At 44.7% G+C, this 16,295-nt stretch overlaps 1 protein-coding gene across 1 annotated transcript in view; it reads right to left on the bottom strand.

Annotated features, from left to right (window-relative positions):
- Positions 1-16,295, bottom strand: part of ACVR1 (activin A receptor type 1) — a 151,222-nt gene that overhangs the window by 57,961 nt on the left and 76,966 nt on the right. The window contains exon 2 of the mRNA XM_075529716.1: positions 5,946-6,019. Within this exon, the coding sequence (XP_075385831.1) occupies positions 5,946-6,012 (67 nt within the window). The 5' untranslated portion in view covers positions 6,013-6,019. The remainder of the gene's footprint in view (positions 1-5,945; positions 6,020-16,295) is intronic.

The following is a 16,295-nucleotide window of genomic DNA, read 5'->3' as shown; positions in this document are numbered from 1 at the left end:
TCTTTAACGCTTCTCCCCACTACCACCCCGCCACCATCATGACCCCAGTTCTACCTTAGCTAGGACTAGAGCATGTACACTGGTACAGATAAAAAAATAACTCTCGACACATGGAATCCAGGACAGATTAACCCCTCGGGAACAGTAATGGGAGCAGTGATACCATGAAGGCAGAGGGAAGGTAGGGGCAATGGGGGGAGGGGAGAGAAAGAGGGAACTGGCCGCAATGAACAAACACACACCAGGGGGACAAACAACAGAAATATGGGTAAAGGGAAACAGCAGACAGTGTATGACATGAAGATAATAACAATATATCAAAGGCTCACAAAAGTGGGGGTGGGGGGAGAGAAGCTGATACCAAGGGCTCAAACAGAAAATGTTTTGTAAAGGATATTGGCAACATATGTACAAATATGCTTGATCCGATTGGTATATGGATTGTTATAAGAGCTGTGAGAACCCCCAATAAAATGATTTGTAAAAGTAACCTTTAAAAAAATGCGACGGTAGCTAACATCAACCAAGAAACCCCAAAGCCATTGCCATTGACTTGCTTCTGACACATATTGACCCCATAGGACAGACTAGAACTGCTCCTAAGTGTTCCCTAGAGTCTGAATCTTTACTGCAGCAGACAGTCTCACCTACCTCCCACAGAGTGCTGGTGGGTTTGAACCACCAACCTTGCAGTTAGCAGCCCAATGCTTAATGCACAGCACCAACAGGGATAGCATAGGGCACGGGGACAATAAGACAACTAAAGTGGACTGATAATGATTGATGTTCTTGAACACCATTTTTCAAACATATCACCCTTACTGTGGGGTATGTAACCTTAAGCAAGAGTCTTAACTAATCAAAAACTACTTACCCCCCACCCCAAATATGTAAGCTAATCATGAAGATTAGAAGATAATATATAAAACACTTAAGCCAGTGCCTCCCCCTCCCCCCTCCAATTACCTGTATTTACCAAGAATCATCTTGGGCACAAGAGTTAAACAGTCGGCTGCTAATGGAATGGTAGAAACGTCCACAGTTCAAACCACCTCAGCTGCTCCACAACAGAAAAGTATTGGGCCTGTCCCTGGAAAGACTGAAGCCTAGGGAGTTTTCTGAGGCTGTTCGCCGCTGTCCTACGAGCTTGCTGGAAAGGAGTTGGAATGGACTCAATGGAGCAAAAACAACCGAAGGACCCAAGAAGTAGGTACATCAGGCAGTATTTTCCAAACTCATTTTCCCAAAATTATTCTTTATCCCCAGATCATTTAGGACCCTAGAGAAAACATTCTGGTAAACCTTCATACTTGCTAATAGCTATCAAAATCACTGCTTTGGACCTATTCAATGGTTCTCAACCTTCCTAATGCCGTGACTCTTTCATACAGCTCCACATGTTGTGGTGACCCTCCAAACCATAAAATTATTTTCGTTGCTACTTCATCACTGTAATTTTTCTACTGTTATGAATCTGGAAACCCCTGTGCAAGGGTCATTTGACACCCCCCCCCAAGGGGTCTCGACCCACTGGTTGAGAACCGCTGTAATCAGTACAAGCATTATCACTCTAATCGATATTTTGGAGACATTTGGGATTCATTTGGAAGACAAAGGCGGTGGTGGTGTTTTGTTTTGGTGAATGTATTAGGAAAAGTCGAGGACCGGCCAAAACAGGAGCAGACCTCAATGAAATGGATTGATGGACAGCACAGAGATGGACAGATCTAGCGGCTGCCAACAATGGGTTCAAGCACAGCCACCATGGTGAGGCTGGCACCAGACTGAGCAATGTTTGATTCTGATGGACAGAAGGTCCCCAGGAGGCAGAATGACTCGATGGAACTTCATAGAAACCAGGAAAAGTAAACCAAAATATATCAGGCCAATCTCGACGTCAAAAGATACTAACAGAGGCAACTGGTAATTCTCATACTTTGTCATGTATGCAATGCCATGCTACCATTAAAAAAAAGAACTTTTAATGAGTGTCTCCTGGAGGTTCTCACATATGAACTATACTTATTTTTTTAAGTTAGCTAGATTCTTTCAGAAACAATAAATTGTGGCTAACCATATGGGAAAGCCATCGATTCTTCTACATAATCTCTTTCCTTTATGCTCCGAGAAATGGTACCTAGTTTCACTGTAGCCCAGTTAATAAGGTACCTTAGCTGCTCTGTAGACATCCAACATGGGTTTGTTTGTTTCCCTTTAAATTTGCTAGTCAAAAGCTCAGCACCAGACCATACATGGGACTATTATAAAGATTTCTGTTATCTGCCCTATTATTTACCTCTTCTGGTTGAGTATGTTGTTCTTAACATTTGCTTTATGACTAATGTTGAATACAGAGTGGATTACGAATAGGGGTTCTCTGGTGCTTTTTTTTTTAAGCTCCTAGGAAATATACAAGAACAAAGAGTCTTTTCATGGACTGTGCTATTGACAGTTAACAGGGATTTGAGTCATGGCGGGGAGACGACTAAGGCAGCCACTATCATGATTAGAGCACTCTAGATTGTAGGACTCTCTGAACATTCTGTTTTAAAAAGCTTTTAAAAATCCAAGCTTTTGTGCTAAAGAGCTACTTTTTAAATAGATTTTTCTTTCGCTTTTTTTAATTAGCTGTGGGTTCCTTTCCTCCCCACCCCCCCCCCCCATCTATTTGTTGAGATTTTTGTTGTATTTACTTACTGGATATTAACAGTACACTAGACTTCCTTTCATTGCCAAAACCATCTTGAGCACTACTGACAAAGCAATGCAGACCCTAGAAAATTAGCAGTTGTAGCTAATGGGCAACCTGCTTTTTCTATAGCTGTAAAATGCCCTAGATCCTAGTGCTGGTGGGATATGACAGGGCAAAGCATTGGGAGCCAAAGAGCAGAGCCAACCTGCTTCCACTGCAGCAGACTCATTCCATTCCATTTCTACACTGCAGCAGGAGGAGGGCATTTGATGGATTCTTTGGGGGAGCTTAAGAGCTTACAGCATGGAGAAAACAATCAACCTCATGGTTGCTAGCCTTGTTCCATAAATGCCCTGCTGGCCCTCTTTCCCCATTATTTCCTCGACTTTCCTTCTTTCTTTGTAGTGACATGCCCACATCTACTTCTCTTCTATGGCCATTTCTGTTTTGTTCGTTTTCTATACCACAGGTCCACGCCGAGAGCAAGTGGAACCAATAGGAACTGCAAAATGTCATATAGCACTAGTACTGTCCCTTGGACAGGGTGGGATGCTTGGAGCAAAGAACTTCGTGCTTTTTATTCTTCAACATCCCTGGGAATTTTTAATAATGACTCTGTTGTTTAACAATTAAAAATGGGGGGAGTGGGGAATCTTAAAACTAGCCTGTTACTCAATTTCTCCAGACATCACCAAATGCCCCCCGGGGGGAAACCACCCCCACTGAGAACCACTGTTCACTTGTGTTCCTGGCTTTGATAGAAGCCTGTTTCTTCTTACTAATTTCTTGATGCTAAGACCCTTTCTTCTAGTGAAAACGTTTCCAATTCTTCTACAATTGCTGCTCAGGATCCCGGTTGCATGCACCCTGGCCTGACTGCTATATATGTTTAACAATATACACGGACAGATAGGTAGTAAGTTAATAAGGCCTTTCTTGTCATAAACCCCTATGGAATGCACTATAAATTTGGTCTCTATGTCTGTGGCTATAATCTCATTTTTGGAGGGAGTTCTTGGCTGTGCTAATGGACATGATTAAGGTGGAATTCGTGCCAACCAAATCACCAACTTTTGTCTGCATGGAGGTATGGTCTGCTGAAAGACAAAAACCATCCACCAAAGCCATCTCTCTGTGTATCAGAACCATCTCGGGAGCAGAGAGAGAAGTCCCAAGACATAAGAAGAAGAGCCTCTAGTGGAGCAGAGTCGAGATCTCGGTCTGAAGTGGCAGAGGCCAGGTCCAGAGGCAACAGAAACTGCAGCACAGCGACCATGAGAAAAGCAAAGGAGACGACAGGCAACGACCAAGGGCAAGGCAAGGAAACCACAAGACAGAGCAGAGGAGCAACACGGAGACTTGGCTGCTGCTGGCTGAGGAAAGGTGTGGCTGTGGACCCATGACTTTGTCCTATATGTTTGCTGATCCTGGCTTGTGGAGACCTGTTAGCTTCCCTAATAAGCCCCATTCATTGTGAGTATTGTCTGTGAATTGTGTGTGCAGCTTCCATGAATTACTGAACCCAGCACCATGGTAGATTATCATGGGGGGTGGGGGCGCGGGATGGGGGGAGGGCCCCACAGTTGGTATCAGAATATGGTAAAGAAAGATATATGGTAAGGACAGATATATGTCAACTTCTGCCTTAACAGAATAGGAAAGCCAGGGGAGGTCAGATAAGGCCTCCCATTTCATTCTAGGGGTCTATGAAATGCACATGGAAAACTGGAACAGAAAGATATGGGTTTCTTCCCACAAACTCTTTGAAACTCTCTTGACCACTGGAGTAGAAGTTAGACTCTGTCTTCTTAAAGTAGTCTGTCACGGTGGTGTGCAAAGGAGCTATACGGTGAGGCACAATGGGTTAGTCCAGAATTTTAAATGGCAGCAAAAAGAAACAGATAAGGTTGATTTTCTGGTTTCGGGTAATAAGTAGGGTTGGGGTGCACTTAATCTTTGAATCCAGGTTGTTTATTACATTTGCAGAACAGTTCAGCTCATATTAGTAACATGTCAAGCGTGTGATCGTCACCTACGGCCAGCAGCTACCGTGTCAGACAGTGCAGATAATACACATCATATCAATAGATAGAGAAAAAAGATGGATCAATCGTCGTAAGCTGAGTACAAACCAAAATGAACATCTAGTATCTTTAACAGTGATACTTTCATAGCATTGGCTACAGAGACTTGTCAAATTATGGCTCCCTAGAAATTCATGAATTATATATAACCAAATACTATACAGTAAAGAGCCTAGACCAGAAGCTTGCTGTCCCATCTGAGACTCCTATCAGAAGCATTACTCTCCAAGAATGCCTTGTAAAATAAAGTGTCCACTACTTGGTGGCCTTAGGACAGAGTTTGTTTACCTACTGTGTGCATGTGCGTGCTCACTAGCATTCATATAGCAATTGCGCATGAGTACAAGGAATTGTGGGTAATCCCCTGCCCCATCTCTTGTTATCACTTATGGTTCTAAACAGGGGTAATGCCTTCCCTAAATAGCTTTTTGGATATGTGAGAGAAAAGGGGCTGAGATGTTTTGTTGCAAATATTTTTTTGCCACAATTAAAAGCATAATAGCATTTAAAATGAGAGAAAATGGAATTTTTCTTTGAACTTTGGAAGCCCCCTTGCATAGATGTAGACATTACCTTTCCGTTATGTCTTGTAGTGCTCTCAGGCCCAACGACCTTAAAATGTAGGGCAAAGTATTACACTCGTTCTTATTAATTACAGAGCATTCTCTAGCTTTCCCCACTGTATTTGTTTCCGGTAAGATCATGCTTTTTTGTTCTGTTTTCAAATTGCACATACAAGAAAGATATAGTATTTGGGAATTGACTTCAAACAGTCAAGGGGAACTGTTGGTTTTAGTTGCTGCCAAGTCCAGTCAGATGAAACCAAACCAACAGACTCCTTGCCAGGGAGGCAGCTTCAACTCCGAGCGACTCGCAGGGCAGTCCAAGGAGACGTCAAAAGTCTGTGGGAAGTTCCACTATTGGTCCCATGAACTTTTTTGCCGCATCTTCGCAGAAATGTCCCCTTGGTCAAGTTTCAGAGGCTGCTACCTCTATTAAAGCAAACGACTAGAGCTTTCTCCAGTCTTTCTGTTAGCAGCCCAGTGCTCTTAACTCTTCCGCCACCACAGCATCTTCAAAGCTCAAGACCAAGTATTAATTATAAGGAGGGAGGTATTGAGTCTGATAGACCTGGCTGGCAATAAGCCCAACAGCTGTGAGTCACTTACCTTCCAGACTAGGGGAAGGGAAAGCAAGCATCATCAGCACGGGGAGAATCATCACTCCATCTGCCATTGTACAACTGTGGAGGGAAAGAGAGGTCTAAGTAAAACAACGCATCTTGATTGAGAGAAGTGAAACCCGCCACCTTCGAATTGCTATTCCAAGCCCATCCTACAATTCCTTCTCAGACAGTCTTATTGCCCTCTACCTTAACACGTGTGAACCTATGTTCTTCACATAGATCTGAGCAAAGTGATCTTGCTGCAATCCCACACAGAAGACTAGGGATTTCCGGAAAAAATTAGTATCGATTTTATCCTACGCCCTGCTGAGCACAAAAGTGGCACAAAGTGAATAGACTATTCTAATATGATGCTAAAATGACCGAATCATTAAAATCATATTATACAGAACTACGATTGGGTCTTCAGTCTCCTTTTCACATGACTCGGGGGAGAGCTTCCTACGTCACCATACGACCACCACTCCCCAAAAGGCTACCACTGGAAGACACAGGGTTCCTGTTCGATATAATGGGAAATGATGAAACCGACAGGAATGACAGATGCACACCTGAGAAATGCCATTCATGCCAGTGAGTCCTACCTATAGCAAACATTTAAATAACAAGTAGCTGCTGCTGCTCTTTGTGTTTCCTAAGCTAAATGTGTATATTCACTCCCTGATAGAAGGAGTCATTGCCTGCCTTGTTTATCACGTCCAGAGTCAAGCAGGTACCCATGTAACAATAGTTAAATGAAAAATCACCCTGCTTAACCAGCTCAGTTGAAGTTACAGTTCCAAAGAATCAGAACCGCACAGACACACACCCGCTCAGTGATGGCCAACTCACTTAGCATGGGGACCCTGACCATCACTGTCACCTTCATCTGCGTGGTTTATAAAGCTGGGCAGTTGACAAGCTCCAAATCAGGAATTCTTTCACTGTGCTCAGGAAAGGGGGCTAAACCACCACTGGCATCTCTTTCTGTGTCACAAAGCCAACAAACACCCTTGCCCCATAGGAGCTACAAGTGGATTTTTAGTTGATGTATCAGCCAAACATGTTTAAATTAAAACACTAATTTATGTTCATAAATAGGACACCAAGAGAGTTATAAATTCATTCCTCAAGGTAATCTGCTGCCTTAAATATCACAAAATCTATCAAAAATAAGTGTTTGGGGGTGTGTACTAGGGAGACAACAAACAGAAAGACATCACCATCATTTACTGGCTGTCATTTGATCTGTGTCTGAAATCTGTGCCTGCTGGCCAATTAATTCAAACATTTACAAACAGGACACGCCAAAGGCAAGGGACTGAGGAAAGGGGAGTGTTCGGGGGGAAATATATATATACACATACACACACACATATATATATAAGTTTTCATTACTTTTTAACCATATTTTAAGTCCCACTTTAAAGTTCAATGGCTCTATAACTAATTTTCAGATAGATGAAATAATGTTTTTAAATAGGAAACCTTCACTCCTCATGTTCTCAAGCTTTTGGGGGTGGGGGCGGGTCAGGAGTTTTCAGATGTTAAGGAGAGTTGGAAAAGGAAAACAGTTCGTAGATGCTCCACTCTGGTGATTCTGTATTTATTAACTTTTGGACACAAGGCTCTTGCTACTATTAAAAAAAAAAATCAGGACCCTAAAAGCTTATGTACTATTAAAAAAAAATCAGGACCCTAAAAGCTATCAATCTTTGCTATGTTAACATTTAAATATACATTTAAAAAATATTTGTTTAAAATAATAACCCACTGCATGCTACTATACTCACACATATATACATATACATGCATATATATATTTTTTTAAATAACATTTTCCCAAACAAGTGGAGTGAGCAGAGGGTCATGGCGTTTTCTCCCTTCTCTTCCATGTCTGCCTTCGTAGAGAGCCCGACCATCACAGGTGGCTCTGCTTTCCATCTGCTCAAAAGGTCGCACTGGTTCAAGTACATGGGGAAAGTTAGTCTCGCACAAAGAAAGGGGACCTCAAGGAACAACGAGAAATGTCTAGGGGACTCCAGGAGTCCTTGGGCCACTTTCTGAGAACCACTGCCTCACTTCTTAAATACCTTCTCTGACACCACAGACTAGATGACCTCAGACGTCTGACACGGAGCCGCCCTCCCGGACACAGCATGCCCCGATTCCCCAGGGGGAGAGAGTTCGTCAACCTCTTTGACATCAAAAAAGTCCGTGTCGGTGAAGGGAAAAAGCACTGGGAATTTTTGTTGGTTTTCTTCCTTTTTCTGCCTCTTTGTTTTGTTTTAATGTAGCTGCAATATTTTACATATGTGTATGTTTTTAACACAGGACGTAAATTTTCAGTAAGAAGGTCATCACTTACATGATCATCTCAATTTGGTTCATCCAAATCCTCATGCTATCGATCACCTAATGCCAGAGTCCCAAACCGAGACTGCTGGTGATCCCTAAATGCACATTTGTGCCTATAGTATAAACACGCGTGCCTTCTGCTTGGGGGTAAAGCACCTCCATCCTTGGTCAATAAACTCTGTACTTCAGAGATATGGAAAATGGCTATTCAGAAAAGGGTTACAACCCCCCTTCCAGCCACCAACTAACAGTGACCTCTTTTAAACTAGCACCATCTCGAACAAGGCCTTGAGTCTATCCCTCGGGAGACACCGCATTCCCATGGTACTCTACTAAAAACAGACACATAACCCGGGCAGAACAGAACCGCTTGCCAAGTCCCATCATCCTTTTCAAGCTCCATTTATAGATCAGAGTGGTACCAAGTGAGGACGCTAGCGTTTAGCTCCGTTTCTAACATGTGTGGGCTTGAAACCAAGCTTGCCTCTTCTTTAGCTCATCACAATTTTACAGCTGGGTAAAGTCAGATACACTGAAATGTGTTACCAACATATATTTATCCAATTGTTTTCCATTTTTCCACAAACTTCTGAAGTCCCCTGTATTGGGTCTAGAATCATGAGGGATGATGATGTACTTGCAACACGCTTGAAATAGCGATCAATCACTTCTGCACTCCACTTTGGGGCTCATAGTAAGCAACCTTGCTGATCATCTGCAAACGCCAGCAGGAAAAAAAAAAAAGACTATTTCTAAACTCTTCTGAATAGCACACACTGTCGAGGATGAGGACAGAGCCGTAAGCTGAATGCTAAGCGAGATTCTTTCCCATCAGAACACTCTACAGAAAGTTAATTTGTCTTGCCTGGTGGTCTAAACTCGTTTGGCTTATTATCTAGTCTCTCAACACAGAATGTACGGAGTGCTCACTCATCCCATAATTACTTTCTTGAAACCTCCATTTCTAACGTCTGGGCTAGAAAAATCTTAAGAGACCCAAGTCATAGAATCACTCACCCTTATTTTGAATGACATTGTCCCACCTATGTGAAGCCACTCTCCACCCATTGTGCTCACTAGATCTTTCTTCCCGGGCACCTCACCGGTGAACCGAAAGGAAAACCTGCAGGGTGGCAGCCGGACATATTAACGATTTGCACCCCCTAAGTCATCCATGGGGAGGGTGAACTTATGAAGTTCCTTTATTTCAGAAAAATAGTTGTGTGCCCATTTTATTCTAAAGCTCACAAAATTGTGTGTGTGTGTGTGTGTGTGTGTGTTCCCAATAGAGTCTATGCCCACTATGCCACATTATTCTTTGAGTTTTAGAATAAAACAGGCAGACCAGCATTTGCCCGAAATATCAGGCACTTCACAGGCTCCCATTCCTCACCGGTGATTTATTTAGTACAACAGAAATGGGGAGAAAAAAGAAGTTCCCCCAAAGAAAAGCAGTACCGCAGGGACTTGGACATAGAACGCGTTCTTGTCTCCATTTAACCAATGGCCAGCCTGGGGTTTTCAATGCAGACACTGTGTCTGAAGAAGAGGAGGCGAGGGGGCTTGGTGGTTCGGCGCTGGGTTCAGCAGTTTGCACCAACCAGTTGCTCCCCAGAGGAAAAGAGGGGAGGCTTTCTACTCTGTAAAGAGTGAGTCTCTGAAGAACGGGGAACCGATCAACTGACACATAACCATACACCCCTCTACAGGGGAAAGAACAGAAAGCCTGGGGAAGGCAGCAGCGGTAGGTGGGAGAGTGAAAACAATAAAAATGTACAATCTATCAGGGGATTATTGGCGGGGGGGGGGGGGGCTGGTACCAAGGGTTCAATAGAAAGTAAATGTCTAGAAAAGAATGATGGCAACACATGTACAATCATGCCCGATTCAATTGATGTACGGATTGTGGTAAGGGTTGTAGGTGCCTCCAATAAAATTATTTTTAAAAGAGAGACTCATTCTCTGAAACCCACAGGGGCAGTTCTGCCCTGTCTGACAGGGTCGCCGGGAGTCGGTATCGGCTCAGTGGTGGTGAGTCCGGTGTCTGACCTGGCCGTCCGTGCACACACTGCCAGGACTGAGCTTTAGATTCATGTGAGAGCAGCCAGGGTGTGAGTTTCAGGATATTCACGAATACTTTGGTCTTCCATAATAAACTAATAGAAAGACCTTCTTGGACAAGACCCATAGAACTGAAACCTAGTGTCTGTGGTTAGAAGCCAGGATTACTGATTATTTCCAGAAAGAGATCTGACGGAAGGAAGTGCAGGTTAAACATTGTAGCCCTGACAGATGGACCTAGATCTGAGTGTGAAGGAGAGAAAGGAAACAAGCAAACAAGCAGCAGCATCTGTACAGAGAGGGAAAAGACAGGCTTACGTGAATGGAAATAAGAGCAAGGGTTGGCTTATGCTATTCTGTATGCAAGAAACAAATCATCTCCATTAAGCTTCTTTAAACTGTGGACAAAAGGAACCTGGCAGGGCTACACACCCTACCTACAAAACAGGTTAATGATGAAAGTCGATAAGATTCTCAGACATCTAACATCAGCAGCACTCTGCACACACCTTACTGCTACCTCAGCAGGCGTGGCTGCAAGGAGCCTGGCCTGCACTTTCCAATTCCTTCCTGAGGTATCAAATGGCCCCGTTTTCCTGTTTTGCTCCAAATGAGAGGACCCCATCATCTCCCAGCTGTTTCTGTATATCCCTCTCCCCTGCAGCTCCCCTCCGCTCCCTCCCATTTGCAATCTGTGACAACAACAATTTTCTTACCTGCTGAGAAAAAGGACCCTGCTCTTCTCACACAACCCACTGTTAGATGCAGAACTTTAGGGTCTTCCTGAAAGCCCCACTTCTTCTGGAAGTCTTCAGTCAGATGATACCTCTGCCCCCCAACCGCGTGCTACTTCACCCCCAGCCTAACTTGGCCTCACCTGAACTTTCCCCTTTACCTAAACCTTGCAGAGTCCCCTGTCCCTCCCGTGACTAGACAACGGATGCCGCAAGCGCCTACTATCTGTGGCAACTGCCCCAAATCTCCGGCTATTCTGATTTGCCTGTGATCATTTGAAGGGGAGGAGAGAGGAGCGAAGAAATGTCAGGGGTAAGGAAGTGTATTCCCTTTTATTTTTCCTGTTAAGGAGAAATACTAGAGCATATGTCTAGAACAATTTTTTTAAATCATCCTTTATACTCTGACCATACCAGTCTTCCTTCTCAACCACCCTCCACCCACCCACTCCCAAGGCCAGATCTGCCTCAGACGTTCCCACCCTCACACTGCACTGAATTATATTAACCCAATACATTATCTTCCTTGTAGCACATGGCACACTGTGAAATGTTTGTTTATTTTATTTTCCCCCTCTCTCACCTCTCATCACCCACCAAATCGTAAGCATATTATCTGGCTCAAGCTGCATCCCGATGTCTGGCACAGGCCCCAAAGTTCATATAAACTGAAACCCATTAATTTTCATTTCTTAAGTCTATGTAACATTCTGGATTGGGGTGGGGGGAGGTGCCGTTTTCAGAAGTGACTGAGGGGAGGGGGAGCCGTGTGTCCTCAAGTTAATGGAGTAGCAACCAGGTGTTTGAAGTAAATTAAAAGATATCATTTGAAACTTGGATTCCAGTTTTCAAGAGTGTCATCCAAAAGAAGCAGCCAAACAAAGAGACGGCTGGCAGACGCTGGCTATTCCAGACAACTCCCTAATGGACAATATCCCATTTGGAAAGGACTGCTTGGATCTCTAGCTGCAGACACCAGCTGATATGCCCAGAGCCATCCCCAGTGACCTCTGAGACAGCCTGAAAATACATTCAAGTATTTCCCACTAGCAGACCCACAAGTCAGAAATGGACATATTACCCCATCTCCACCCGCCCCAGGTCTGCTAACAGTTATTGCCGCTATTTGGAAAGCCATGCTTCCATGCCTATTAATAACCTTCAGAGAGAACCCGAGGAAGTGTCAAGAGAAAAATAGATCTGGCTGATAGAAGCCACAGATTCACCAGAGGCTACAATTAGTACATTTGGAGAAAAAAGAAAATTGTAACATCAGACGCTATCCCGTCACGACACTTCAACAAAATACTTGACTGGTGAATTCAATATGGAAATGCTGAATGAAGAACCTGGCCTTTGTAGAAGGGGCCATGACGTGGGACCAAGCCTATGCCAATGGCTTTAATTACATTTTGATATGTATTTAAATGTCCCCTGCCAGCACCATTGTTGAACATAAATGGTAATAGACACTGTTTTATACTTTTTTATCCAAATAATTTTTGGAAGTCTCTCTTTGCCTTTCTTTGTAAATAGATACCAAGTATTGCACCACTGTGTCCCAGAGTGGTGCCAATAAATGACCAATGCACTCAGTTATTGACTGAAAGGATGGCACCATGAGAGAAAGGCCTGCCATTCTAAGTCCAGAAGATGAGCCACTGAGGACCCCATGGTGCCCAGTTCTGTGATGCACATGGCGTGGCCATGGGCTTGAATGACAACTAAGTAGTTATCAGTTTCAATAGACCAGTAACAGTAACTCTTTATCTGCGCGTTCATGATTCCAGGAAACTTTGCCTTCCAATCAGGCTGTTCTCATTACACTTACATAGGTTGTTTTGTTGTTGTTTGTGTGTGTGTGTGATTACAATGGCTATCAGTGAGCCTTTCAATCTGGTCCGTAGCTTTTGTACTTTCAGAGTTTCTTCAAATGACATCTTAAATATCAACTGCTTTAATGGACTCTATGTAGGAGACTATCATGAATCTCTAAGGAGAATTTTCTTAGTGGTCTTTCCCCTCTCCCATCCTCCAAGGAGAACACAGATGGATGGAATTCTCTCTCACCTCAGTGTGAAAGATGCTTCTGCCAGTTAAGCAGCTGAAGCAGAATCAGGGCATTGTGGGGTGACTCAGCACACGGGCCCAGCTGCTCGTTTAAATACACCCACCAAAAGTGTACATACGGTCGTGAGAAAGAAAATGAGCCATGCACACAGGGTCGAGACACAGTTGGATAGGTTACCTTGGAAATAACCACAGCCGAAAACAAGGAGGAGGAGTGGGGGTGAGGCGGAGAAGACACCAGATGACCTGGTGGCACAAAACCACCCCCACTTCCCAGTCAAAACACATGCATGGCCTCAATTAAACAATATGAAGCTAAAATAACAAAATTAATGTACTCTACTCAGTAGGGGTAAAGAAAAGGATACCCCTTAAAACACAGGAGAGGGAGGGAGGGAAAAGAAAGAGGGAGCAAGTTCATTAGATATCATGAATTCTATCTGTTATTCCAAACAAAGATCTCAAGGTAAAAGAAACCGGGGGGGGGGGGGGAGGGGAAACATATAGGATCAGTCCCCTTCCGACCGCCCTAGAAGAAACTGACATGAAATCTTAAATGTGGGAATCACTCCAATTGTTCCAAAGTAAATAGCAGAAAGCTAATACTCCTTACTAACTGTACGTCCTCTTTGGTTGGGCTCAATGCCCGTGAGTCAGAAACTACAAGACAATGATTGGTGGTACTGCCACAACGGCGTGCAGAAAAGGAGATCAAGAAAGAAAAACCAATGAGAGAGTGACAGGTAGGTCAGGGTTAAGCAAGCTAAATACACCGTCCCCAGTCTGTCCAACAGATACCCCTTCCTTCCTCTCTTCCCTCCTCAGGGAGAGACAACTTTCTGTCCTCTTCTTAGGCAGGAGCACTGTCCTCCTCTTGATTGTGGAATTCAAAATCATCATACATGAAAAGAACATCTGATCCATGATAACTCTTCCCATGCTTCCTTTAAACTATCAAAAACCAAATTCCTCACGTACTTGCTTCGGCAGCACATACACTAAAAATCAAATTCTTCTCAAAGAATGTCTTCTTGGTGGTAGGGGGGCTTGCTCTCTTGGGGCCAAAGGCGTATGCTTAGTCCGCTGATGAGTAGGTTATCTTGTACTGGGAATCATCCACATTCTCCCGCATACAGGGAAATCTCTCCTCTGACACTCTAAGCTACAACTACGTCAACCATCACGGGTTCTTCAACCCCAAGTCTCCCCACATCTATCCCTCCTCTTCACCCATACACACACACACACACCATCTACATCTATCCCTCCCCTTCACCCTTGCGCACACACACACACACACACACACCATCTACATCTATCCCTCCCCTTCACCCTTGCACACACACACCATCTACATCTATCCCTCCCCTTCACCCTTGCACACACGAACACACACACACCATCTACATCTATCCCTCCCCTTCACCCTTGAACACACACCCACACACCATCTACATCTATCCCTCCCCTTCACCCTTGCACACACACACCATCCACATCTATCCCTCCCCTTCACCCTTGCACACACGCACACACACACATCTACATCTATCCCTCCCCTTCACCCTTGCACACACACACACACCATCCACATCTATCCCTCCCCTTCACCCTTGAACACACACACACCATCCACATCTATCCCTCCCCTTCACCCTTGCACACACACACACACCATCTACATCTATCCCCCCCCCTTCACCCTTGCACACACGCACACACACATCTACATCTATCCCTCCCCTTCACCATTGCACACACACACCATCCACATCTATCCTTCCCCTTCACCCTTGAACACACACACACCATCTACATCTATCCCTCCCCTTCACCCTTGCACACACACACACGCACACCATCTACAACTATCCCTCCCCTTCACCCTTACACACACACACCATCTACATCTATCCCCCCCTTCACCCTTGCACACACGCACACACACATCTACATCTATCCCTCCCCTTCACCATTGCACACACACACCATCCACATCTATCCTTCCCCTTCACCCTTGAACACACACACACCATCTACATCTATCCCTCCCCTTCACCCTTGCACACACGCACACGCACACCATCTACAACTATCCCTCCCCTTCACCCTTACACACACACACCATCTACATCTATCCCTCCCCTTCACCCTTGCACACACACACACCATCCACATCTATCCCTCCCCTTCACCCTTGAACACACACACACACACACACACACACCATCCACATCTATCCCTCCCCTTCACCCTTGCACACACACACACCATCTACATCTATCCCTCCCCTTCACCCTTGCACACACACACACCATCCACATCTATCCCTCCCCTTCACCCTTGAACACACACACACACACCATCCACATCTATCTCTCCCCTTCACCCTTGCACACACACACATCATCTACATCTATCCCTCCCCTTCACCCTTGCACACACACACACCATCCACATCTATCCTTCCCCTTCACCCTTGAACACACACACACCATCTACATCTATCCCTCCCCTTCACCCTTGCACACACGCACACACACACCATCTACAACTATCCCTCCCCTTCACCCTTGCACACACACACACCATCCACATCTATCCCTCCCCTTCACCCTTGCACACACACACCATCCACATATATCCCTCCCCTTCACCCTTACACACACACACACCATCTACATCTATCCCTCCCCTTCACCCTTGCACACACACACACTATCCACATCTATCCCTCCCCTTCACCCTTGAACACACACACACACACCATCCACATCTATCCCTCCCCTTCACCCTTGCACACACACACACCATCCACGTCTATCCCTCCCCTGCACCCTTGCACACACACCCACACACCATCTACATCTATCCCTCCCCTTCACCCTTGCGCACCCACACGCACACACACACACACACACACACACCATCTACATCAGATCCCTCCATCCAGACCCTCCCTCTCCTCCAATCCCAGGTGTTCAGTCCAAGGCAATGCACTGATAAACCTCTTGCAGCTTCTAGTTCTTTCTAGCCTTTACCTGCTCCTTCTTAACCACAGCACTTTCTCAAGGCCCGATTCCCAGATTTAGATACAAAGGATCTGCGATGTGGGCAAAAAGTCCCCCATT

Source organism: Tenrec ecaudatus, chromosome 13 (assembly GCF_050624435.1).
Source record: "Tenrec ecaudatus isolate mTenEca1 chromosome 13, mTenEca1.hap1, whole genome shotgun sequence".
Classification (NCBI taxonomy): Eukaryota; Metazoa; Chordata; class Mammalia; order Afrosoricida; family Tenrecidae; genus Tenrec; species Tenrec ecaudatus.
This window is presented reverse-complemented; position numbering and strand designations above follow the sequence as displayed.